Source organism: Gadus macrocephalus, chromosome 10 (genome assembly GCF_031168955.1).
Source record: "Gadus macrocephalus chromosome 10, ASM3116895v1".
NCBI classification, from domain to species: domain Eukaryota; kingdom Metazoa; phylum Chordata; class Actinopteri; order Gadiformes; family Gadidae; genus Gadus; species Gadus macrocephalus.
The window spans coordinates 18,199,999-18,225,327 of NC_082391.1; the positions used below are offsets into that span (position 1 = coordinate 18,199,999).

General features: G+C 47.5%; 1 protein-coding gene across 1 annotated transcript; it reads right to left on the bottom strand.

Annotated features, from left to right (window-relative positions):
* Positions 1-63: 63 nt before the first annotated feature.
* On the bottom strand, positions 64-17,950 carry lnx2b (ligand of numb-protein X 2b). The gene is made up of 10 exons (XM_060063059.1): positions 17,795-17,950; positions 13,133-13,799; positions 11,157-11,350; positions 9,619-9,818; positions 6,714-7,139; positions 5,952-6,101; positions 3,827-4,001; positions 3,027-3,270; positions 2,516-2,674; positions 64-1,631 (listed from the first exon to the last, which is right to left on the bottom strand). The coding sequence occupies exons 2-10, from the start codon at positions 13,534-13,536 to the stop codon at positions 1,496-1,498; spliced, it is 2,088 nt and encodes a 695-aa protein (XP_059919042.1). The 5' UTR covers positions 13,537-13,799; positions 17,795-17,950; the 3' UTR covers positions 64-1,495.
* Positions 17,951-25,329: the final 7,379 nt, after the last annotated feature.

Here is a 25,329-nt window from a genome sequence, read left to right on the forward strand (position 1 = left end):
CGGGTGTATCGGGTGCGTTGAGTCTCAGTAACACATTAACCCGAAAAAATAACAGAACAAACATTACAATTCCTCGAGTTTATTGAAAGTGATGATAGAAGTGGTCCAAAACATGAATTATTTCAAATCATCTCCAGGACATCAGAAAGGCCACTTGGTGATTAGCATCTCAGCTGAGGTACGGTTCCAAAAGAAATATAAAGGAATATAATAAGCACATCCTATTCATATTGAAACCATACACAATAAAGGTGTGAAGAACGTCACGTAAAAATAACCGTGGAAAATGCAAAAAAAACCTTCGGATAAGGTTATAATAAAGGCAAGTGCACGTCTTGATTTCTCCCTTAATGTGTACCACACACCCACGTTGTATGATACATTCAGCAAGATTTAGCATGCTACAGTGCACTTTGTCATTGATTGATTGCAATCAATTGCGCACATCTTTCTCTCTCTCAACATTCTGCATAATTCGTCCGATCACAAATGTGTTCATTATGGGATTTATATTCCTAGCTTCAGCTAAATATCATCAGCCGCTGTATTCTTGGGCAAAATGTCGTTCAGTCTGTCCAGGCTTGGCCTGCAGGCTGCTTCTAGGTCCTGGTTGACTTCTGTGACCCTAGGTTGTTGAGCGACATACCTGAAGTGGCCTAGTCTATTACAGCGAGAGCCCATGTTAACCTATACCTGAAGTGGCCTAGTCTATTACAGCGAGAGCCCAGGTTAACCTATACTTGACCTTTGTCTTTGATCTTCTATATACATCCACACTTAAAGAACTGTAGCAGCTTTGAAGGATACTTTAAAAATGCATGTCATAAAACAACATGAGTGATGATAATGTACTTAATATGACGATAAATGGACATCTGTGGGCATGGCCAACAGTCCATTTGTTCTCACTACACAAAGTACTCTGCATCGATCACATTATTATGATTATATAAATGCTGCACTCCTTTTTTGGGATTCTACAGCTGACTGAATTACCTGTACCGGTGCTTTCAAAGTGAAGTAAAATGTACATAAAGACATGATAAAATGTAATAAAAAATAAAATATTATATCCAGTACACAGTTAAAAGCTTGTCCACTGATTGTCGTCATTAATCTAAAATGATTAACCCCAATTGTGCCAATACTCTACTCAGATTGTCCCAATTATTTCCGGATAGACCTTAAAAACACCCCCACTCTGTGATGAGTTTATACTGACATACGATCCATGGCAGAGATTACAGACTGAAACAGACAGACAGAGACAGAGCTATAGAAAAAGACGGAGAGGGAGGGAGATATAGACACAGAGAGAGAGGGAGAGGGAGTCAGAGACACAGAGATAGAGACAGACACAGAGAGAGGGAGACAGACCGACAGAGACAGAGCGACAGAGATAGAGACAGTCAGAGAAACAGAGAGAGAGGGAGACAGAGAGAAATAGATAGAGAGACAGACACAAAGAAAGGGATAGTGCCTAGGTGTGTGTTGATTAGGCGAGGCTCCCTGGCCAGGACACCACGGTGAGTGTGACTTTGTTCTTCTGAAGCTTCAGCATGGGGATCAGAGAGGAGTTGTTCATGCCAACCGTGGTCGCTCCGTTCACCGCTACGATCTCATCGCCACATCTGGGGAGGAACCACAGACCAGCAGACATTATGGATGTTTTCCAAGGCCCAGATGACTTAACTGTACAGGGTACAGGAGCTCTGACCAAAATAGGTGGTCAATTTATCCTCATGAATAGTCGATATTCTGACACAACAACATGCATAAAATAGGTACAATTCAAAGTATTATCATGTTGATGAAGTGCCATATCCCTGGTCCTTAGCGTTACCTACATCTACGTCTACCAAAAATACCACGAATACATGCATGTATTCGTCATTTGTTATAAAACCGTGACAATAAGACCGAAGTACAGCTAAACCGTGATATAACACGGTCGTTGGGGTCCACAAAACGATGGCTGCGTTATTCCCCGGGAACGCATTCAATCGCAATTTTCCCACAGTGAAGCACTTTTTTCTCGACGCATCACTCATGTTGGCTGCTCAGCAAATGACTGGAATTAGCAACCGAGGAAGAGACCTAGGAAGCCTGTCATTTAAACAGTCATGAACGAATACCTCATGTGGCGACAGAGCTCTGTGACGGATTAATAACATTCGCCACAAACAACTCTCCCATTAACAATCTTGGCAGAAAGAGTTTGATAATGTTTCTCAGACGACTGATAAATACAAAACAACAAAAGGGGCTTTTAGTCGTGGCATGATAGGTAATTGCCGTGACAAATCTTCTTGCAAGCTGCTTCTGACAAAGGGCGCCGAAGATCTACAGATCAATCTGGACACGGATATCACTTGCGTGTTTCATGGGAAAATCCATTGCCAACCGTCCAATGGCACGCAGTGTGACCGTCGCGGCACCATCAAACAGTTTTAGTGTCAATCCATAATCACACAACTCCTGAGCAGCATGACGCCCGTAGCGATGATGAACCTACTTGAGGCGTCCGTCGAAGTGAGCGGGCGTGCCGGGCACGATGGTCTTGATGAAGAAGGGCTGCTGGCCGCGGCTCTCCTCGTACCCCCCCACGATGCTGAAGCCCCAGCTGTCGTTGTTGGTCTTCAGGAGGACGATGTCGCGGCACCAGTGCATGTTACTGGAGGGCAAAGGGAAGGAGACCCCTACGTTTCATATATACGTCTTTTACATTCAAATGGGTACAGGGGAAACTGAGAATAATGGACGATGAGATAAAATGGACATAGTCGATGGAACAACTCTCCAGATAATCAAAAACAACAACATTTAATCCGACAAACAGGTTATTTACAGCTCAATAAAATGGAGCGTATATAAAAAACGTGTGAGAACTGCATGTTGTTTCTAGACATATTCATTCACTTATGGGTGTGTGGGGGGGGGGGGGGCATTACAGTGGAGCCGGGGTCGAGGCCTAGAGGTGGGGTGTGAGGCTAGAGGGGGGACGGGGCGGCGCGATCCCACCGTACCTGGGCAGACCCAGCCAGCTGGTCCAGGGCGGGGTCCAGTTGAGGTCGTCGTCGTGGGCGCTCTCGTGCGCCTCCGCCTCGTCGCCGCTGCCGCCGCCGTCCTCCGCGTCCGCCTCCTCGGCGGTGGTCTGCAGCGCCCGCAGCACCACCTGGCCCTGGGCCGCCTGGGCCTTCAGCACCGACACCGCCTCGGCGTAGCTCAGCTGGGTCAGGTCCACGCCGTTGATGCTCAGCAGGACGTCACCTGGAGACACGTCGGTAAGACCGGTGTGCAACGCATGAGGGGGGGGAGGAGAGAGAGAGAGAGGCAGAGAGAGAGAGAGGCAGAGAGAGAGAGAGAGAGGCAGAGAGAGGCAGAGGCAGAGAGAGACAGAGACCGAGACAGAGACCGAGACAGAGACAGAGAGAGAGACAGAGAGAGAGAGAGAGGCAGAGAGAGAGAGAGAGAGGCAGAGGCAGAGAGAGACAGAGACAGAGACAGAGAGAGAGACAGAGAGAGAGAGAGAGAGAGGCAGAGAGAGGCAGAGAGAGACAGAGACAGACAGAGACAGACAGAGACAGAGAGAGAGAGAGAGCGAGGCAGAGAGCGAGGCAGAGAGAGAGAATAGAAGACAGAGGCAGAAAGGCAGAGATGCAAAGGCAAGAGACAAAGAGAGAGAGACAGAGGAAAGAAAAGAGAGACGGATTTAAATTGAAAGACAGCGAGCGAGAGCAACAGAGAGATAGAAAAGAGAAGAGACGGAGAAACTCAAACTGGAGGACAGAGAGAGGGAAAGGGACGGGGCCCTGGGAGGGCGTACCGGTCTTGATGGTGCCGTCCCGGTGCAGGCAGCCCACCGGCTGGACGCTGGTGATGTAGAGGGGCAGGCGGCAGCGGCAGTCCCGCCCCCCGGCGATGGTGATGCCCAGAGACAGCCTGGGCTCCTTCTTCAGGCTCACCGTCTTCTCCTGGCTGGAGAAGCCACTGGGAGGGTCCTGGGGCGACAGGATGAACAGAGACCGGACTCCTCAGTTGGCTAGCCACTAGGGGCAGGCTCACTCAGTGCGGCTGTAGCCTTTAATGCTTGATGATGCTTGCAGGCGCAACGGTGACGTATGAAGGCAAGTTTAAATGCATACACGGCAAAATAAGGCAGCAAATGAATGCAATAAGTTTGGATGAGTACGCAGAGAGCATGTGATTAAAACCGTTGTTGTTTTGCTGCGGTATAAGTCCCTGTGGAACCAAGCAAAGAGACTATTTGGATTCCTGTTTGTCCCTTTCTGGTTCCTTTCATGCGGTTCTGAACACAACAAACAATGCATCTGGAACCACAGCCCTGCCCGCTGCCGCGTCCCAATTTAACAACACGAACCAGGACCAGAACGACAGTACGGTGGGAACAACAAGGTATTTGGCAAAGAAAACAAACCATCTGCGCTCGTACGACTGCCTTCTCAAACACTGCGTCGAAGCCCTAACAACTCCGACCACAAACGATTAAGCTAATGTGAGATTAGAACTTTTTTCAGACAGCGCCGTCCTTGAATAGGATGATATTCATTTAAGGGCTTGGGGGAGGGGAGGGGGAGGGGGAGGGGGGGCGGGGGGAGAGGGGGGAGAGGTGTGGGGTGTGGGGATGTGTGAACATTTGCAGCCCATTATCTTACACCCGTCTCCGGGAGACTCTTCTGGCTTAATGGATCCTTTTCTGTCGAGTCGGTTGTGCAAACAGATGCGGAGCCATGCAGGAATAAAGCGGGCGGGGCCCAGAGTGTGCGAGGCCCAACGCCGGGCCCCCTCGTAGTCCAGGGGACGTGTGGGACCTGACAGCTGGGGGGGGGGGGGGGGGGGGGGGGGGGGGTTGAGACAGAGGGAGGGGTGTCGCGCTCGGGGGAGGGGGGGGGTGATGCTGGTGGGGAAGTGGGGGGAGGGGCGAAGGTGCTGTTGGTGGGGAAGCAGAGGGGGGGGGGGCGCTTTCTTCCTCCCCCCAGCAGGGAACCAGCCCCACCGCAGCGAGACTCAAAGGAGCTTCCCGGCAGGCTAAAGCCAACGGTCGCCAGCTTTGATCCTCTTGCCACCCAAAGAAATGACCCGGAGGAAAAACAACCCCACAACAACAACACGCCGGAGACCGTGTAGCAGAGAGCCGCACCACCCCTGGCCTTTTGATCGGGACGGGGGGGGTCCCGCCATGAAGAAAGGGGCCTTTTATCTTTGTTAAGTGAAGCAGGCGTCCACACTCAAGAGCTTTTCACCTCCGACTGCAGGGGGTGCTAGCCCGGCTACTGATAGGGCATACTGTAAGCACAACAGGGACGGATCACTGGTCTAATATACAGGACCATGACTGGATAGGCCTAAAAAAAGAAAGTTTGGTTCCTGTTGGTTGTCAGTTGAGGTCATGGGTAGGTAGGGAATTTATTTTATTTTTTTATTTTATTTTCAAGCGGCAGCGAATGATAGGTAGGTTGTTTTCATTTAAAAACGAGAGAATGCGCTCATCCTTGTACAGAATGAAGAAGTGCTGTACAAAAACGTAATTATAGTTTGCATATTTTTTTATTTTATTTTTTCTTCCATGATCATAAAATAATTTGGGTCGCACATAAATTGACAGGGTCGGTCGGAAACCGGAACCAAAAAAATTTTTTTTTAGGCGATATGAGGCTCAGGTACAAAGGTCAAAAGTGCTTGCACATGTCGGTTGTATTTATTGAGCAGACACATTTATCGAACTCATTCGGTAGATAGTTCATTAATGCGTGGGTAGGGGTAAAGGATTCTCGCTCTGTGATGCCTACAGGTAGACTGCTACCCGAGACCAGATCATTTGAAGCCTCTAAAAATCTGACTCCCGTTCCCCTCCAGTCGGCAAAGAGGAGCCACAGCGGCGCGGAGCCGAGTGAACTGCACGGCCGCGCTCTGACGGTGACCGCGCTTACCTTCAGGAAGGTGGAGTGGCGTCTGAAGTACTGCTGTTCCGGCACTCGTCGGGACCCCCGTCCAGACCTCCCCTCTCCCCCACCGCCGTCCGCTTCCTCTTGGGCCTCGGTGGACCTCATCACCACAAAGTTCACACGCACCTCGCTGGCCTGGAGACACACCCGGCCCGCACAACACACACACACACACACACACACACACACACACACACACACACACACAAACACACATGTATTCAGGTGGTGGAAACGGTGGAATGGATGCCATTCACCCACGTCCATTTATGTACGCGCACAGTCACACTGTGGAAACGATGTCTGAGGATATGTTTTCTCTAAACCACACTAGCTCTGGCTGGTGAGGAAAAACAATAAGTACACAATTATGTCACATAATTTTAGCAGTTAAACTTAAGTGGTTTGCAAACTAGGGCTGCTCGATTATGGAAAGGATCATTAGCACGATTATTTCGGTCAATATTGAAATCATGATTATTCAAACGATTATTTTTGAGTTTGAGACATGCTGCAATCATTCAGCATTTCTCCCCGAACAAAACACTTTTGTAACTGAGAATTGTGAAAATTCGCCTTAAGAAAAACATAATGTACAAATATGTATTCTATGTACTATGTACCGAATGAATTCGATAAATGTTCTGCAATTTCTATAAAACATTTAATGCATAAAAAATAAATAAAAATAAAATAAACCAAGGACATCATGGTTTAACCAACGTAAACGAGGAGCGGCTCCCCTACCTGGATGATCTGGGCCGCGGTCTCGGGCGTGCCGTGCCTCAGGTCCTGGCCGTTGATGGCCAGCACCTTGTCGTTGTTCCTCAGCTTGCCGTCCTTGGCGGCCAGCCCCCCCACCAACAGGTCCAGGATGAAGACCCCGCTCTCCTCCGACTTGCGGATGAGCTTGATCCCGAGGGGCTCGCCGCGGTCCCGCTTGACCAGCATCACCTGGACGACCGCGCCGTGGTGGGGCGCCGAGGCGGCGTTGCCGGGAGACCCCTGGGGGCCCGTGGTGACGACGGGGCCGACGGCGGTGGTAGGGTGGGGCTCGGCGCGGGGCTTGAAGCCCTTCTCCTGCAGGACGGTGAGCCGCAGCACGGAGCAGGGCTGCCGCAGGACGGCGATGGCCCTGGAGTGCGGCACGGCGGCCAGGCTGCTGTCGTTCACCTGGGGAACAGGACACCGCGCGGCCGGTCAGAACAGCACCTTCACCGGGGCCGTCCCCTGCTGGTGGGGGTCTCACGAGCCATGTTCCTGCGTGTTTATGTTGAAAACACGGCGCGGTTTGGAGCCTGCTCTCGGCCCGTCTACATATAGTGTTCCAACTACACCTGATAAGGATTATCTGAGATTCTATCCTCTTATATTATACTTTTCATGTACTTTCCCCTATATGAATCAGATTGTACATAGTGCCTGTGGTTTTATGCTTTCATGTTTGGTAGAAACCCCCCCTCACCATTGGGTTTGGCAGGGTTGTTTCAATTTATTTGCGTTTCTCAAAGCCAGCCACAACATGATCTGCAACACGGAACATGTGTTGCATCGCTGCTGCCAAAATCAATGCATTGATTCAAGCGTCTGTGATTGAGTTTCAACCTATTCGGGGGTGGAATCTTCCCTCACTCCTACTTAAGGTTTCACCACCGGTTCTCGACAACAAAAAGTCATAACATGTATACATTTCATATCCTGCGGCAGCAAAGGCCCGGTGTCTTATTTGGCTCTCGTTCCCTGGTTTGGGATTGGCTGGCCGGGGAGGATGAGCAGTGCTTTGGAGGGCATTCAGAGCCAGGGATTGAGCTCAGAGCTCGGAGCAAGACGACAGCCTAGGTCGATTTACAGACGCACAACATTCCAGGAAAACTGAGAGGCCGAAAGCCAAGGAGAGATGAGGGGAAGGGGCTGGGGGGTGGGGAAGCATGAGAAAGGAGAATGAGAGGGAGAGAAAGAGCAGAGGGGGAAAGAAAAGGAGAGGGAACGAAAGAGAGACTCTACTGGAAACAACATGGCACTTGTCTGAAAGACTAGAGTGTTTACATGGAATTAAGCTAATATTATTTATGCATAATAATATAACTTCATTTTATTGTATCATAACTATTTAGAGAACAGAAATATTTGCATAGCAATGAGTCTTTTTTTTTACCAAATTTGTTTAAAATTAATAATAAAATAATAATAAATTTAATTTAGAGGCGCCTTTCAAGACACCCAAGGTCACCTAAAATTGACCCAGAAGCTGCTCATAGAAGGACTATAAGCTGGTACCATTCACATCTGTCCTACATTCAACCACCACTGCACACTTGAAGCGAAAATTCTGAATTTTACAAAAAAAGCCAACTCTTGAGTTGCCGCAGTTGTTGCACTGGGATTTCCAAAGACTCCTCTCTCTTCAGCCTCTAATTTCAGTGTCTTTTGGGGACATTCTTTGGGTGCCATTGCGCTAACGTATAGTACTGTTGCCTGATCCAGGCTAGCCCAGTACAGGTAAAGAAGCCCTAACCATTACTGTAGACCAGAACATTCTGGGTTTACATACCATCCCCTACAAAAGCTCAATATTAGCTAAAACACAACCTATTGTCAGCCCAGAGCTATTGGTAGATTAGAATCAGCATGAGGGTCAGACAAGGACAGATTCTATTTTTCAAGTAACTGTCGATGAACCTTGCCCCTTTTGAAAAGACTGTCACCGAGTTAATCACTAACAAAATCAACAACTTTCAAAAAAAATGTCAGTTAAGTTAGCTACAAGTAGCATGGATTCTCCCTAAGGACTTGGTCCCACCCATCGCCGCAAACTTGCTTATCTTGAATATCTGCTTTCCGTCTCTGCATACAAGCTCCATGTTTACGTAACACATCTTCACAGATCATGGGAATTTCGTTGCATAGGCATAAACAGTAAGGCTGCCTTTGTGTGAAGGTGAAAAAAAAATGGTTTGACCTTGTTAAGCTATGCAAACAAGCCTCCATTTCCCCTCCGTTTTCCAGTCAAAACATTCCAGGAGAAATGCCACCTCTTTTTCCCAGACCATCTGCCCTTATACTCTGGTCTGATACACTCACCATACTCTGCTGGGAATTCTTTGTACTGCATTGTCAACGTACCTCAGATTAAACTTAGTAATAAACGGAGTAATAAACTGAGTTTATCATAAAGAATTTTGAAAATAAATGTTCCCAACACGCCAATCGTATAAAAGCTGAAGCGTTGAGGTGAGACCTGAACAGCGGGCACACTCCAGTGTTAAAGCAGGGAAACGTCCTTCAGGGCACAGCTTCAGATAGGGCTGCCCCTAGCCCCTTCGGCCATCCCATGATGTACCTTGTGGTATAGCCATCACCCCAGGCTGTCTCAGTCTCTCCCCCCCCGCCCCCCCCGCCCCCAAAGGCAAGTAAGCGCGACACAAACCGTGAAATGGTTACTATAATAACAGAGCCGACATTGTCTTACGTCTCGAGAAAATCATGCCTTATGTAAGTGTCCATTACAGTCCTCATCTAGAGTGTGAGTGAGTGAGTGAGTGAGTGAGTGAGTGAGTGAGTGAGTGAGTGAGTGAGTGAGTGAGTGAGTGAGTGAGTGAGTGAGTGAGTGAGTGAGTGAGTGAGTGAGCGAGTGAGCGAGTGACCCCCTCACCTCCAGGATGTGGTCCCCAGGGGCCAGCCGCCCGTCACGCGCCGCCAGGGAGTCGCGGACGATCTCCTGGATGACGATGTTCCCCAGCGGGGTGTCCTTCCCTCCCACGATGCGCAGGCCCAGGTCGTCCTCGGGCTCGTCCCGGAACAGCTCCACCGTGTTGGCCTCCGCCACCAGGCTGGACCTCAGGGCGCCCGTGTCTGGGCGGGGGGGAACACACAACAACACGCGGTCTAGCAGGGGATCCAACGGGGGGATGCATGGTTTAGTGCTGCGAGGCGGAGGTGTCTTCTCCTTTTGTGTCGTCCAATGGGAAAAATAATACAATGCTTGCTCATAAGCGATGGCGTGTTGAATATATTTTGTGTTTTTGTACTGGATTCCTGGATTTCTTGATTACTTGAGAATCCACGCTTCCCTTAAAACAGTCAGTGAACCCAAAATCATTTAATTTACAAATAATTTGTATTTTCTATGCCATTTTATTACTTTGACTGCAAGACCTTGGTTAAGGGAAAACTGGAGTCAAATCCTATGTTTTGCCAGTCTCCCCCAGTCTTTGTAAACGCTCCACTTGTACTAGCGCTCTGTTCGAGAGGTATTTGCCTTTTAGTATACTCTTCAAAGTCACGACATAGGGACACCGGTGGCGAAGTGTGTCAGTGTGTGTGTGTGTGTGTGTGTGTGTGTGTGTGTGTGTGTGTGTGTGTGTGTGTGTGTGTGTGTGTGTGTGTGTGTGTGTGTGTGTGTGTGTGTGTGTGTGTGTGTGTGTGTGTGTGGCCCTGTCTGGGCAGAAGTTGATTGTGATGTTCCCGTCTGAGAGAGGGTGATGCTTCACACACGCTCACTCTATAACACCACGGTGTGTGGCGCAATAAATACACAACATCTCTCATCACAACGCTCCTTCACAACGACGGCACGATAAAAGTACGACAAAGTTTGCATGGGTCGTAACTATGGGGATAACCATTCCCCCCCCACCTTCCTGGAACTCTCCGCCCACAACGCCACAGGCCCGCAGTGGGGGGGGGGGGGGGGGGGTAGACAGGCGTGACACACCAACAGAGGACATTTCCGAGGAAACATCAGCAGCGAGTCAGTTTCTCCTCATCCTGCCACACCTTTGTGTCTGTGTTCACCTGGATAAGATGCCTGAGGGATGTGACCTCATCCCCTAAATCCCAGACCGCCTCTGACTTAACCGTCTACATGTTTCAGAGGTTAGGCTGAATCCAAGATGTGTCTTCTTAAGTTTTGAAATCACATCAGCTATTCTTCTTTCCCGGGAGATTACAGTTAACAATGATCCCCACCAACAACAACCCAGACTCTCTCTGGTGACACATTACCTTTTTTAGGGGAAGGCACACACACTGGTTACATACTAGATCAACACACAGATTGCTGTCACCGTGAAGTCACTTTCTATGTTCCCACTTTGGCTTAACATCAATCTGTATTTAACCGTTGAGTAACCATTAGCTCACCACAGGAAACACAAACAGATTTTTTTTTTTTTAAGGGAACTACTCTACCTTCTTCGCTCTCCTCGTAGGCTGGGTTGATCAGGCCAGGGTCGGAGTGCTCTCGAGTCGACGTTCTGGACGGAGCCGCTGGAAGTTTGCTTTCCGCGCACGCCTCCACCTCCCCATTGCGCCCCTTGACCTCTTTCCAGGAGGGCTTCTTCCTCCTCTCTGCCTCTTCTTTCAACTTCTTGAAAACAGGACATCTGAACAGTAGTGAATAAAAAAAATGAAAATGAATTAAAATGAGTGATACAGTCAACAGAAATGTGTATAATATATACCCCATATGGAAGCCCTTGCCCACTGACAGTTTCCTTTGAGGTCCATCATAGTGAATACGCGTTTATGTGCGTCTCTTGAAATAAATAAGGGGGGGGGGGGGCTGTTTTGGGGGCTTCAAAGGCTGGCACAGACTATGTGACTATGTAAGAGAACCAGATGCTTGTCCCCACACACTGAATTTAGCCAAGTGCTCTGTACTGTTTTACTGCATTGCAGAGTCTTGGCAGGTAGCGGTGGTTGTAGGGGGCAGGTGGACTCTGATTTAGTCTTGGTGAAACCACTGCCGTTTATTTCCTGAACCCAGGGACTTTGCTGCTTGTTTGTTTAAACGTTATGCTAGAAGGTGCGCAGCAGGGCAGAGGTCCATCCCAGCGAAACATTCACTCACAGAGGCTCGCACCGCGACCACTACCAGGAAACTTAGGCTCCACAGCCAGCATTGTCGGAACAATAACATGGAGGCAGACGGCTATCAGCCAAGGGCCAAATTGCAGGATATGTCCATCACAGTTGAGAGTGAGTTCAGGTAAACAGGACATTTGCTTGTGCTATTACACGGCTGCGGCAAAAAAAAGAAAAAAAAAAGAAAAAAAAAAAGGTCTTTAGAAGAAACACTGAGGATTGTAATGGGAATGTCCATAAGAAATATGGTTTGCAGGACGCCAAGACACAGAGTTATTTTCTATAGTGACCATTGCCTTGTTTTGTACCACGATTATCGCTCTTGAGGGGAACTGAGAGAACCTCAGCTGACTCAGACAGCAATACCACGAGCTACATTCCTGAGACCGAGTAGTGGCATCCCTGTCTGCAGCTGTGCCCTCCAGGATGTTCCCCTGCTTTAACCCCGGAGTGTACCCACTGTTCATGGGTCCACTGCAGCACTCCAGCCTTGGAGTGCTAGTCGCACAGTGGGCTCTCTGCGCAGAGACAACTTTTATTTTTTATACTATTTTTTTTTTTTTTTAAATCAACTTATGAACTCAATGTTTATTCTGAGTTACATTGTCAAGGAATTGTCAATTGTGTTGACGCTATTTATTTAGCATTCTGCCAGGATGTAAATATTATCGAGTTGTTTATACAGGGCTGCCATCTCACACACGTAGCAGTCTCACCAGTTACTGGAGAACTGATATCTATTGGTACTCAATGCAAGATACTCAGAAGAATATTGAATTTAAAATAGAATAGTTTAGTTCAAGAAACAGTCCAGAACATAACATTGAATTCATATAGTGTTCACATTATCAAGTTGTCCTCGATATCTGGTGTAGCTTAAACTAGAAGCCCTTCACAGCGAAGCATGACTTGGCCTGATAGCAACGGTTCATGGCGTAACCACTGAGTGATCAGGTGTATGTGCCCATACAGGCCTCATCAGACAGGCAAGAACACAGACCTGTGGCAGATGCCCGGGAGGACATCGTGCGCAGCAATACCCCAAAGCACATGCAGATCATTCTCCCCGGGAATGCACGGGAATATTAAAAAAAAAAGGGACCCCTAGCCTGATGGAGTCGATTTGTGATTACAGACCATTTAGAAAATAGTATCGACCAGGATGTATTTGTCGAGAAAAAAACACCAGCCTCAGCAGACTGGCTGGATATCTATCCCGGTTCATATTCAGTTATAAAGGCAACGCTCATAACAATACAACATACGCCTGCCAGCGCTCCCCCCCCCCGCTCGTAGCTCACCTGTTGTGCAGGTGAGGCATCAGCTCGCAGCGCTGCATCTGCTGGGGGCACTCTTCGCTGTGGGGGCAGAGCACCATCAACTTGTCCAGCAGGTTCCGCACCAGCAGGCTGGAGGGCCGGCACTGGTGCAGCTGCAGCCTCAGCCGGTCCACGGGGCAGAAGTCCTGCTCCTTCAGGAAGTTACTGAGGCAGAAGAAGCAGTAGGTGTGGCCGCACGGGGTGTCCATGGGCCGGAGCAGCGGCTGCAGGCAGATGTGGCACACCAGCTCGTCGTCCACCTCGTCCTGGTACTCGTACAGGTGGTTGTCCTGGCCCTCGTGCTGCTGGCCGCACTCCTTGCACACGCGCGCCCACGCCAGCGCCGCCGCGGGACTCCCGCCGGCGGCGGTCTTGGGCTCCGTCATGGTGACTGGAAGACTGACCACGCTCCGTACTTCCTTTGTTTCTCCTGGAAAAGCAATCCTTCTCCTCTACTACCTCCTCCTCCTCCTCCTCCTCCTCCTCACACGTGCACACCTCTCTCCGGGGAAATCCGGTGTCTTGTTTCCTAAGGGCTCTTCTGTATCGTCTAGTGTTTCTCCCCGTGTACATCCCGAGAGAACTCCATTTTAAAGACCTGTATCCTCTGTTGGCCCGGTGCCCGTCTTCAGATCTCAATGATGGTCATCTGGTTGGAGAGGGGAAAAGAGAAAGAGAGGTCTGAAAGGCTGTACGTTTGAAAACAGCCCCAGTAACACAGGAAATGACACAAATCCCACACGCAGCAGCGAGCCACAGCTGTTTCCCCTCAGCAGGTTTCCTGAGGGACAAAGGGAATTCACAAGTCTCAGCTAAATCAGTCACTGTGTGCGTTTCATTCACTCGGCTAGACTGAATGCAACTCGGCGAGGACGCAGGCTAACGCCGAACCGGGCGAATGTGAAGGAACACGAGGCACGCCACGCCACTGCAATGACCATGGGAACACGGCAGCAGCAATGCAATCCTGTCCGCTAATGACCGCCGCGCATCCAATCAGCAGAGGTCTGGATCCCTCCGTGAGCAGCTTAATCTCCCCTAATTCCCTCTCATGAGGAGAGCCCAAGTTATGATTGCATTCTTTGGGGAAAAGTCTTGGTCCATTACCATCTATACACAGTCATCTGTTAGAAATGAAATTGATGCACGAGAAAGACATTAACATTTCTTGAGAAAGATTGAGAAGCAACAGCAACTGTGTGTGTGTGTGAATCAATGGTCAACCTTTTAGGTGTTGTGACAGCAGAAGTGGTAACCCAACACCAGGCAAGGACCAAAACCACCAAACGTACAATTCCTAAGTAGCATAACAAGCAGCAATAAACAGCAAAGCATAACATATATCACCCAAAATAAATGATGAGAAGCTCTGTTCTACTCACGCGGCCCGGATGACACTAATGTCGCCGAGACGCTGAGCCGTCCCAGCCACACAAACAACAGGCTCTCACCCAGCAGCTAGGCCCCCGCCACTGAAGCCTGGCTGAAACCAGAGCCCTACCTCTCCAGTGCACCAGCACAGTAATGATTGTGTCTCCGGTATGAGCGAGAGACTGAGTGAGGCGGGATGGAGAGAGAGAGAGAGAGAGAGAGAGAGAGAGAGAGAGAGAGAGAGAGAGAGAGAGAGAGAGAGAGAGAGAGAGAGAGAGAGAGAGAGAGAGAGAGAGAGAGAGAGAGAGAGAGAGAGAGAGAGAGAGAGAGAGAGAGAGAGAGAGAGAGAATAGGTTGGTGTGCACAAGGGTGCGAGAGCCGAAGCTGGCTGGGGGCGGGGGTCTGAAGCATTCCGCCTAAGTCCACCCTTGTGGGTTCCCAGTTCAGATCTGTATGTTTTTGTATGTCAGTGGTTAAGATCGTACGGCTGATGTTGCACTATTGAAGACGAATAGCTCCCATTGGCCGATGGTCGGACCGACAAATCAGACAGAGGCCTCGGTGGCTGCCGTCTGTCCCTGCACGTACAGAGGCCTTTGTGGGCGCTCATGCGTGCGTGTGTACAGGCGAGGCGGGGTGAGATCAATTCGGACTTTGTCCTCAAGGCCATTCTCCCTCATTGTTCAGGTGACAGCGACTCCAGTAACCGATAGGGCCCACCGGAACCAGCAGCAAGACAAACATGAGAAACCAGGCGAGGCTCTCTCCACGCACCTTAAACCCAGTCGCTCGACGATGAGGCAGAGGAAAAGATTGGCGGACTATTGTAAATAACCCACCCTGCCCTCACAGCGGACAGTAGGCATAGGTTGGCTGGTATTCAGGTAGGCCAAGGAATGATAGGCACGCTGTGGTTGTCACCCAGCCACATTGTTTACCGGTTAATTGAAGTTGGCTGGGATCTCCTGGGGAGTTTTTACACATGACGAAGCGCATGTATTCATCAGAGGCACGTGTTCCTCTGAACCTCGAGAGTCTTGTGGACGGCAACAGTCAGTGAAGGTGAGAGAAGAAGATAGATGACCATCGTCTAGGCAGCGGGCTGCTAGGTGTCATTCCAACACCATCATACAAATTGGGCGGTTCAGAGTTCAATCAAATGGTTCACATGACCTTTAAAAAAAGGACATGGCTTTGTGATTACATGTGTACCTTATTGGTGGCACCCTCAAGGAAACAACCACAGGCCACAATGTTTGTCTGTTACGTCGTTCGTCCTAGCGAGAACCGACATCATAAGATGATTACCTTTGGTTCCGTTTGACATCCCTTGTTGACTGAAAACACAGATCACCAAACCATATCGACGCCACAGACAGATTAGAGAGTATGAAGGCTCTTGCTCATAGGGGGTTGCTTTAGTCATCGCACTGGAGCAGGAGCAGTTGCTCCCCATCTCACTCACAAGGAGGGAAAACAAGAAGGGGGCAGGACAATGTTCTGGCTAGGGTGCTCCCAGCCAAAAGGTCACCCGGCTCAAGCCCCAAGGTCTTTAGTCTACCTGTAGGTATCCTTCAGCAAGATGCCCAATCCCTACCTTCACCTTAATAACATGCATTTTAAATAAATGTCTAGCCTCTACCTGCTACTTATGACATGCACTGGATTCATTGCAGTGGCTTTGGGTAATGGTGGGAACTTGAAACTGGAATAAACTGCCATTTTCTACGGCTGCAGCCAAGCACCAAAGTGCAAAAATGTTCCAACCTGTTTGAAAGGGAGCCAACTGTACGAAATGATAGGCTGTTATCAATGTCTCTGAAAGTCGAAACGTTCCAACATTGGAATGGCTTCGTTTTTTTTTAACAACAAGAGCAGACTGGAAAATGTGCTCATTGCTCAATATTCCTAAACATATTGAAATCAAATGTCTCTCGATCATGTGACTCTCTAAGCTTTCTGGGTAAAAGTCTTGAAGTGTCCTATGGGCTCATAGGATTACCAGAGGTGGCATTCCCCGCTTTCTGAGCCAAGTAACTGGTTCAGATGGTATATGTTGGAGTCACATGCGTGCCCTGTACCTAAGGAACACAGGTGAGCCGCTGACTCTCACTTCCCACCACTGGCCGTGAGACTGTTTGTCATCATGTCTACTCAGCCTGTTGCTGCATTTACTTACAAAACAATTCAGTCAATGCGCCTCAGAAAACACATTATAGGTAAAATGTGTTCATCAACATTCCCCCTCTACGTATCCTGGTCCAATATTTATTATATCACCCTTAATACTAATGATAATGATAAACAATACATAATTCATCATAATTTTCTTTACTGATTTTGAACTTCCGTTATGACTTTGTCTTACTGTCTTTATTATTATTAGAGCTTTAATCTACTGGTATGTGGGTCTATGTCTTTATAGTACTGCGCAATAAGCATACATCTGTTCCCCCAAATGTCATAATACACTTAAGAAACTAAACCACTTTATCGTACGTATTTCCTCCATATCTGCAGCAAGTATTAGGTTTCCATTATTGTTCGATAAAATAATAATAGTCTTAAATTAAAAAAAGTATATTATTATGAATTCATTTATATAAGTTTCCCAAAAGGATGCTACAATAGTTATTGTCATTGAATTTATCCGAAAACCTTGTAATTCCACTATTTAATATTTCTAATTCATCCATTTCTAAAAACATATCATGTTTCTCATTACATCCTCACTGATTAATCCTGTCGTAAGGGGGGGGAGGAGAGAGACAGCAATGACCCCCTTACGCATCTGACGGCTAATTATGCGGTCGCCAGAATCATAAATAATTCACCGTAGGCTACCCACTGTCAGCGGGTGACAGTCAGCTCGTTCCTTATCGCTACACTGACGTGACATACGCCACTGATAGAGGGGGTCATAAAAGTACGATTCAGGGACGTCGGCGATGGGGCAACTCACTCGTTGCTGGTCGTCCCAAGAACATGGCTCACCTTCAGTAGCTTACGTCGGGAACGAGGTTACACGACACATTGAGCTGTAAAAGGGATTTGGGTGTAAACTCGGCAGTTTCGAAACAGCAAAACACAAACCGCTGTATCATTGGGAACAAGTGAATTGTTCAAACATGACGTTTTCACACTCACAGTTGCCCACCGATACCGAAACTCGCCAGTCACCATACCTGTAAAGGTTGTTTTTTCCCCGGAAGTCGAACAGGGTAAAAAGAGTTTACCGTGAAAAGCATTATTTCATTAAATAATAGTACTTACATTGACGGATCTCGACGATCTTCGCGCCAACGTCGCTTCCAATTCTGTGGTGTAAAAGTTATTATGGTACACCGCCCCTGCTGTAGTCCATCCGACAGGCGTGAGCTGGGCGATATTCCCAGTTTGGAAAAAACAAACAAACCCAGGTCTGACGCTTCTTACAGGAAGTCCGCGCAGGTGTTGTACTGCTCTGTCTAGGAGGGAACACAGCCACGAGTGATATAAGTTACAATATTATAAGTGATTTTTCATTATTACAAATAGAATAACGCACGTTAACTTGCAAACATCTATACGAATTAACGTAGTCAATGCAACATCACATAACAGATACATTTACATTTCTAGAATTCAATGAACGGTAGTTCAAATGAACAAACTTCCATAGATATAATAATTATTATTATTTATGACGACTAGGAACGTGTCGTGACTTATTTAAATGAGGAACACTGATAATTTTTTTGCATATTCAATGTAGCCTAATTGTAATGAGGATACGACGTCACAACTATTATTTTCTTGATTGCCCGGGGAATTTCCGCAGAGACATCTACAATAATTACACATTTCAGAAAACCAACGACACCACTAATATATGGGCCTACAAATGTCTCGATAAGACACTCGTTATGTCAAAGTATAGCTTTCCTGATGACTTTAATACATTCTAAACTCAGTGACAATGTAAAAGCATCGTGCCCCCTGCAGGGCGCAACGGAAGTGTGCGGGCTATAGAACTACAGTGTTGTTAACACTCCACCATGATTTATAGATGTGGAATGAAACGCCACAACTGCAGGTGCCAATACATGGGGCAAATCTGGACAATTAAGTGATTTATCACCACCTTTTTGCAAACCATCTTGATAATAATTGTGATTGGCTTTTTGTAGAGTCTACATGTAGAACTAGATAATCTATCTGTTAAAACACCTTTCATGACACATGATTCCAGTTTCTCTATCATGTAACAGCTGTTAGATATTGGAGAAAAATTAATGAGATATTAAATAGCAGTTTACCAACTTAAAGTATACATCTCAAAATGGGGAATAATAACTTATATTTTTATCTAAACATTTGTGGGTCCAACAGTAGTGGTGAGTAAGAGTGACCCCTTGTGGGTTGCAACGTGTATTAAATCAATTTACAGAGCTATCACTACATTTTAGATACTTAAAAAGGCGTTCAACGGTTATCTAGTCACTCTTCCTGATACTATAAGGAATAGCAAAAAAAAAAAAATAGTGGTGTTTGTTTTACGACAAATTAAATAAATCGCAACACTACTGATTGTTACGTCCATGGACTGAGACTCATCTATTAGTAAGAGGCTTATCCTAATTATGAACGAAAGAGTGAAGCCAGTTGTATTCCACACTGCGCTATCACCGTTCTGGGTTCGCATGCGGGGAACGGTGTAGAAGTGTTGAAAAGAAAGGGGGACAAGGTAAACATTGGACAACAACATGACACATCCTCCTCTCGCGTCCTGCTCTCGGCCTGTCTTTCTCGTGTACGAACAGCAGAAGAAGCGAAAAACCTCACAGGCCTCTGTTTGAGGTGGGGGGCGCCTACAAACAAGAAAAGGACGCTGTTTGTCTCTCCTGGCATCAGTAAACATCCTCTACACAAACAAGATCCTTTGGAGCAAGAGATAGCGAGAGGAGAGAAAACCTCACACCACCAGGCCAGCTGGACTCTCACTCCCGGAGACCCTTTGATGTCCTCGAGGAGGGGTTGTAAATGAAAGCATTGTGGGTCCCCACCACTGGAGATACTTTAGATACATTGTAACCAAGTTCTGTCATGAACGTGAGTGTTCGATAAATGGATGACAGGTACAATAAATACACAAGCAAACCTGCACAAAAATACTTGCAGAAAAGTGTCATCAATCTAACAGAGAAGTGTGTGTGTGTATATTTGCCAGAGAAATCAGATCCATTCAACAATCGTGATCTCAAAAGACAACCTTCTACCAACAGACAGCTGTCAGAGCAATGCTGTAGTTACCCACAGGACATTCCCCCTAACACATGCATGATTGCAGGACTAGCCTATGGAGAATTTCCAAAGGTATAATAAATATCCACTCTGCAATCTAACTGTCACTGAGGGGAAACGTAAGGGGTAAACTAAGTAGGAACCACCCTGGTCACTGGAGGCTACGCCTTCCTCCCCTGGGTCAGACAGAGAGATATGTGGCTCAGGCCATGGCTTGTACTCCAGCCTAAGGCTCTGTCTGGCCTTCTCTGCATGGGGTGAATGCCTGAAAATGCTAAAGGGACAAGAGCCCCTTCCACCCCAAACCCCCGCCCCTCTCCTTTTCAACAAGATGCTTCAAAGGAGAATTTTGTGTGTGTGTGTGTGTGTGTGTGTGTGTGTGTGTGTGTGTGTGTGTGTGTGTGTGTGTGTGTGTGTGTGTGTGTGTGTGTGTGTGTGTGTGTGTGTGTGTGTGTGTGTGTGTGTGTTTGTGTTTGTGTGTGTGGTACTGCCAACAAGGTTTAATCGCTCTAACAGGTATCAAGAAACCCATTCCCCACACTATGTTATGCATAGAGATTGGGTAGCATACGGAAACCATTGCACACATCAACAAGGCGTCTAAGATATGCAATCTTTGTACATTCCCTGGCATGATCGTATTGATAACCTTGTTGATGAGGTCCAACAAGTCTGGAGAACTAACTCCCTTTACAAGGTGAGGTGGTATACAACAGTGCTCAGCATGTGTTCTTGAACATCTCAAACTGACATTATTCTGATAGTCAGAGGTCAAAGAGAAGAGTTTGTAATAGAGTTGGGCTTCCCATATGATCTGCACCTCAACGTTCAAATAAAGAATTTCATCTGTGTGTTTGTGTTTTTGTGTATTTTTGCATTCATGTGTGCGTCGATGCTCGTGGACAGGTCCATGAATGTGTGCGTGTGTATATGTGTATGTTTGTGCCTGAGTGTGACTGTGTATCTCTGTGATTGTGTGTGTGTGTGTGTGTGTGTGTGTGTGTGTGTGTGTGTGTGTGTGTGTGTGTGTGTGTGTGTGTGTGTGTGTGTGTGTGTGTGTGTGTGTGTGTGTGTGTGCGTGTGTGTGTGTGTGTGTGTGCCCTGCACTCAGGCTCCACTACATATTACCAGAGCCTCACCACTATCCTTTGTGTATTTGTTTGACTAGCCCTTAGCGCCCGGCCGGCCTTCAAGGCTCAGCTTGTTTGTACCAGCCGTGTCGAGGGGCTCGTCCTCCCAGCATGACGCCCTGTAGCAGATCAAAAACCCCCAGTGATCCTTATCAGGGAACGCGCTTGTACACCTTGTCCCCAGCCTCCTCACACTGTTGACCTGCGCTGTGCACACAGCTCTACAGTTCCTCTTCTTATCTGCATGAAGGCCAGGTTGTGATGATGAGAGAGAGAGAGAGAGAGAGAGAGAGAGAGAGAGAGAGAGAGAGAGAGAGAGAGAGAGCTGACTCAGGCTGAAGTAGAACTTGTTGTTAATATTATTGTTGTTGTTAGTGTGATGACTTAACATGGTACTTAATTAATCTCAGACAAGAACAGTTTTTTATTACTATAGAGTATTGAGTCATTTTATTGAGATACACCTGGTTTTGTTACAGAGGTAATCTTTATCAGCATAAGCTAGGGGTTACGCAGGGGTTATGCAACTCAAGGATGCCCACAGGGGAGGCTGCAGACATTAGGGGCTAAACTCAGAACCACTTGGCCGGGAGTCAGACACAATACTTTGTTTCCCAAACTATCCTGCTGATGTTAACGTTATTGTTTTATTCATCAATTGCCTCTACAATATAAATGGTTCCCATACTGATGAATCTGGAAATCGAAAAAATTTTCTTTATACATCCACCATGTCACTGTTGTCATAGAAACCCATGAATAACACCTGTCAAATGTGCGGTATCAATAAAAGTGATGAACGGCGACGTTAATGTAGTCTAGAAGCGTGCCTTCACTCGAATCACCCGTGATCCGTTTGAGGCGTAACCCCCATCTCCGTCATATTTCCTGCGGCCAGCTGTTGCAGCCAGCGCAGGCCATCTCGCTGATGCATGACAACAGTGCATCTGTGTGTCGCTCGCATTTTATGAGTGTGCAGAACGGGGAGACAGACAGTGTCCAAAGTCACGACCCTACCCTGACCTGTGTTAAGGGAAATGGTTGAGCTGCCCGAGACAAAGGAGGAGAAGGGAGAGTCTGGGGTGGGGGGGGAGGGGGGTGGGGGAGGGGGGTTGTGTGGACACTAACAATGGGGCCGCACTCAGACTACGGGCCACACAAAGGCCAGGACTGAGCCCCCCCTACTCCTCTGGGCCCCCAGATTGCAATAGCGCTGGCATTTCACACCGGCCTGTGAACCAGCCATTCAATCAAACTACTGTTTAACCCGACCCCTCTGGCCAACACAGAAATCAGAATGGGTCTGGCTGGGATGTCTTTAGCTAGGTGACCTCATTAACCCTATCGGGAGCTGTCCGCTCCTCACCGGACACTCTGCTGTGGTTTCTCTCCTAGTGGTTCCCTTAGATAGGTGAAGGGCAGCTACAGTAATGGTTATGGTCCTCAAGATGAGAACCACAAGGCGTCACGTGTTTTGTGGAGCACGTCCCTAATTTACTTGGTATTCGGTAAAGGTGCATAAAAAACCACAACAAAGTAATCAATCAGTGTAGCAATAAATAAAACGTCCAGCGTTGTTGGTGTAGCAGAGCGATTGCACTCCAGGGAATGAGAGACATGTCCGAAGCACTCGTGCTGGTCAACTGCCCCGGAGGCAGGGCTGAGGAGAAACTGTAGGCCTCTCCCCCACCCACCCCTCCACCACCTCTCTTCTCAACGGACTAACCCCTCCCCTTCACCTGTATGCGGCTTGGATCAAGGTGTGGGGCGGCTGGGGGACGGGGACGGGGAACGACTGCATATCAAACACGGTGGGGCCTTTGAAGTAGCTGGAAACACAAACAATGATTTGGCCACAGTCGTAACAGCTTATTTGTCCCCTTTAGTCATTCATGGGCTGCTTGTTACATGTCTATGCTTTCAAAGGGCGGGCTGGGAGCACCAGAGGTACAGTAGCTAGGCCGACTCTGAAGGTTTCTGCCTGTAGGGTTGTGGGTTTAGAGGAAGGCCATCTGGCTTCCTGTTCCTTAGATTTGATATTGATTTATTGGCTGTACACAGGGTAGATAAGGGGACGACACACCAGCTGCCCCCCCGCCCCCTAATTGTTCATTGCTTCATCTGCCTCATTGAAACACATCAAGTTGAAACAACCCAAAGTTTAACGACTATCCCTATCATCATATTATTATTTTATTCAAAATTATTTTTAGCTAACTTCATTGTGCAAGAACAAGTCTGATTGCTAAAAATCGAATATGTGATTACATGGGATGTATGAAGTACTTCCAAGCATATCATGTGGTACTGCATCAAACCATTTAACTAGCAGAAAACAGAAAAGTGTTGTTTTTATCACAACTTAAATAAAAATGCAATTTGCACCTCCATCAAGACGTTTTAAAGACTTTGCGTCAGGATGACTCAATATTCTCTCTCCGAGAAACCCTTTTGTTTGTAATGAGGTGCAAAGTGACGTTGGCCCTTTCTCACAACCACTACGATCATTTTCACAGTAAGCCCATCGTAGGAACAATTAATAAGGTCAAAAACGCGGCTTCTGTTGGGCCTCCCCTGCCTGTAAAGTGGGCCTGAGAGTGTCGCAGTGTGGCTGGAGCTTCGCTGGCCTCAAAGGTGTCAACACAGCCACATGAATGAATCCACTCTGTTCTCCCACCAATTCAATGGCTTTACTCTCACCCACCCCACCCGACTCTCATTCCCCACCCCCGAGACTTCTCCCACTTCCACCCCCTCTCCCCCCCAACACAGGGCTGTGATGTAGCGGTCTCAGATAATGAGGTGAGAATTTTATTGCACCAGTCTGTGAGCCTGGCACCAGCCTGTATGAGGAGGAGGAGAAGAAGAAGGAGAAGGAGGAGAAGGAGGGGGGTGGTGGAGGTGGTGGTGGAGGTGCAGCCTGTGTTCACTAGTCACCGGCGCCCTCTGTTGATCCGATGCCACGGTCCGTCCCCTGGCTGGATGTACTGTATCGAGCCCCCCTGTCACACACCAGCACTTCAAAGAGGAAGATCAAGGGTTGGTTTGCGCATGACGTCCCCAGCATGACAATGCCCTGGCCAGCCTACACCTGCTGCTACGTGCCGGTCCCCCTGAAGACAAGCTCCCACGCTAGCCTCTGCGGAGGAAGTGCTCATTCAGGGGGCAAATATACATAGAGGAAGAGGGCAGTTCTCTATCTGTGCTCTGTATAAATACAAAGGGGAGGGGGTGAGGGCGCTGGGGGGCTAACGACAGAGACAGAGGAAGGACAGTGGAGGATGGTAGGGCACTCCTAGGGGACGACTGGGCAACATTGCCCGGGCCGATATGGATAAGACGATGCGTTTGAGCGCACATCTCAGTCTACTTATCTTGAAAAAAGGCAGCCCTGCTATCTCTGGCACTGAGAGACACACACGCGTCGTCGGGACAGTGACATCAAAGGGAGATCTTTTTAACCAAAGCGTTTTCAAAGGAAGCCCCGAGACTTTTATTGCTCTTGGGTGCAAAGAAAAGCCTAGTTTAAACTGTGACATTCTTCAGGCTTCCAGTTCTGAATCCATGTGCTTCTGTAAGTCGGCTCTATTCTCTGAGCTAATTTCTACACAGTGAGCTCACAGGACAGCAGACAAATTCACTTAATGTACAAATGGTTCCAGAACAGATTTGAAGCGGACCTCATCTATTTCAGTCATAACGACTTTACCTCCATGACCTTTCAGTTAAGAAAACATTTAGCTCTCTGGGAAAGTGCCATCTTAACGACCTGTCTGTACAGTGCATTATCATTATTACTTCCATTAAGAGATGACTGCATTGAGAGGAATGAAAGGAAGACTGATTACTTCTACTCCGCAAGCCCCACTCAAGAGAGAGAGAGAGAGAGAGAGAGAGAGAGAGAGAGAGAGAGAGAGAGAGAGAGAGAGAGAGAAAAATCAAGGGGTTCTCTCTGCAGGATGTAAACAAAAAGTGGTAAACATGAGTCACGACAGGGATGAAAATATAACTCTTATAAATAGATTTATTAATTGTGAATTAAAGGCATAATTATTTAATTAGCATTGTATCAATGGGCCATAACTTGGTCGATGTTAACAGGGAGGCCTACAGTACTTTGATCATTGTAATATTATAGCAGTTGTAGTTAATAAAATTACAGTTTCAATGCTTTTTGAGGAAACAACAATTTCTGTCATTAATAATGATGGAAATGCTGTGATTAATAAAAAATGTCTTGTTTTTATAAAAGACAAAGGTTTTCAGTGATCGTACCACTGTAAGTCCAGCTGTAAATGAAAGACTGATCTTTTTATTAATAATAATAATAATAATACATTTAATTTAGAGGCGCCTTTCAAGACACCCAAGGTCACCTTACAGAGCATATAGTCA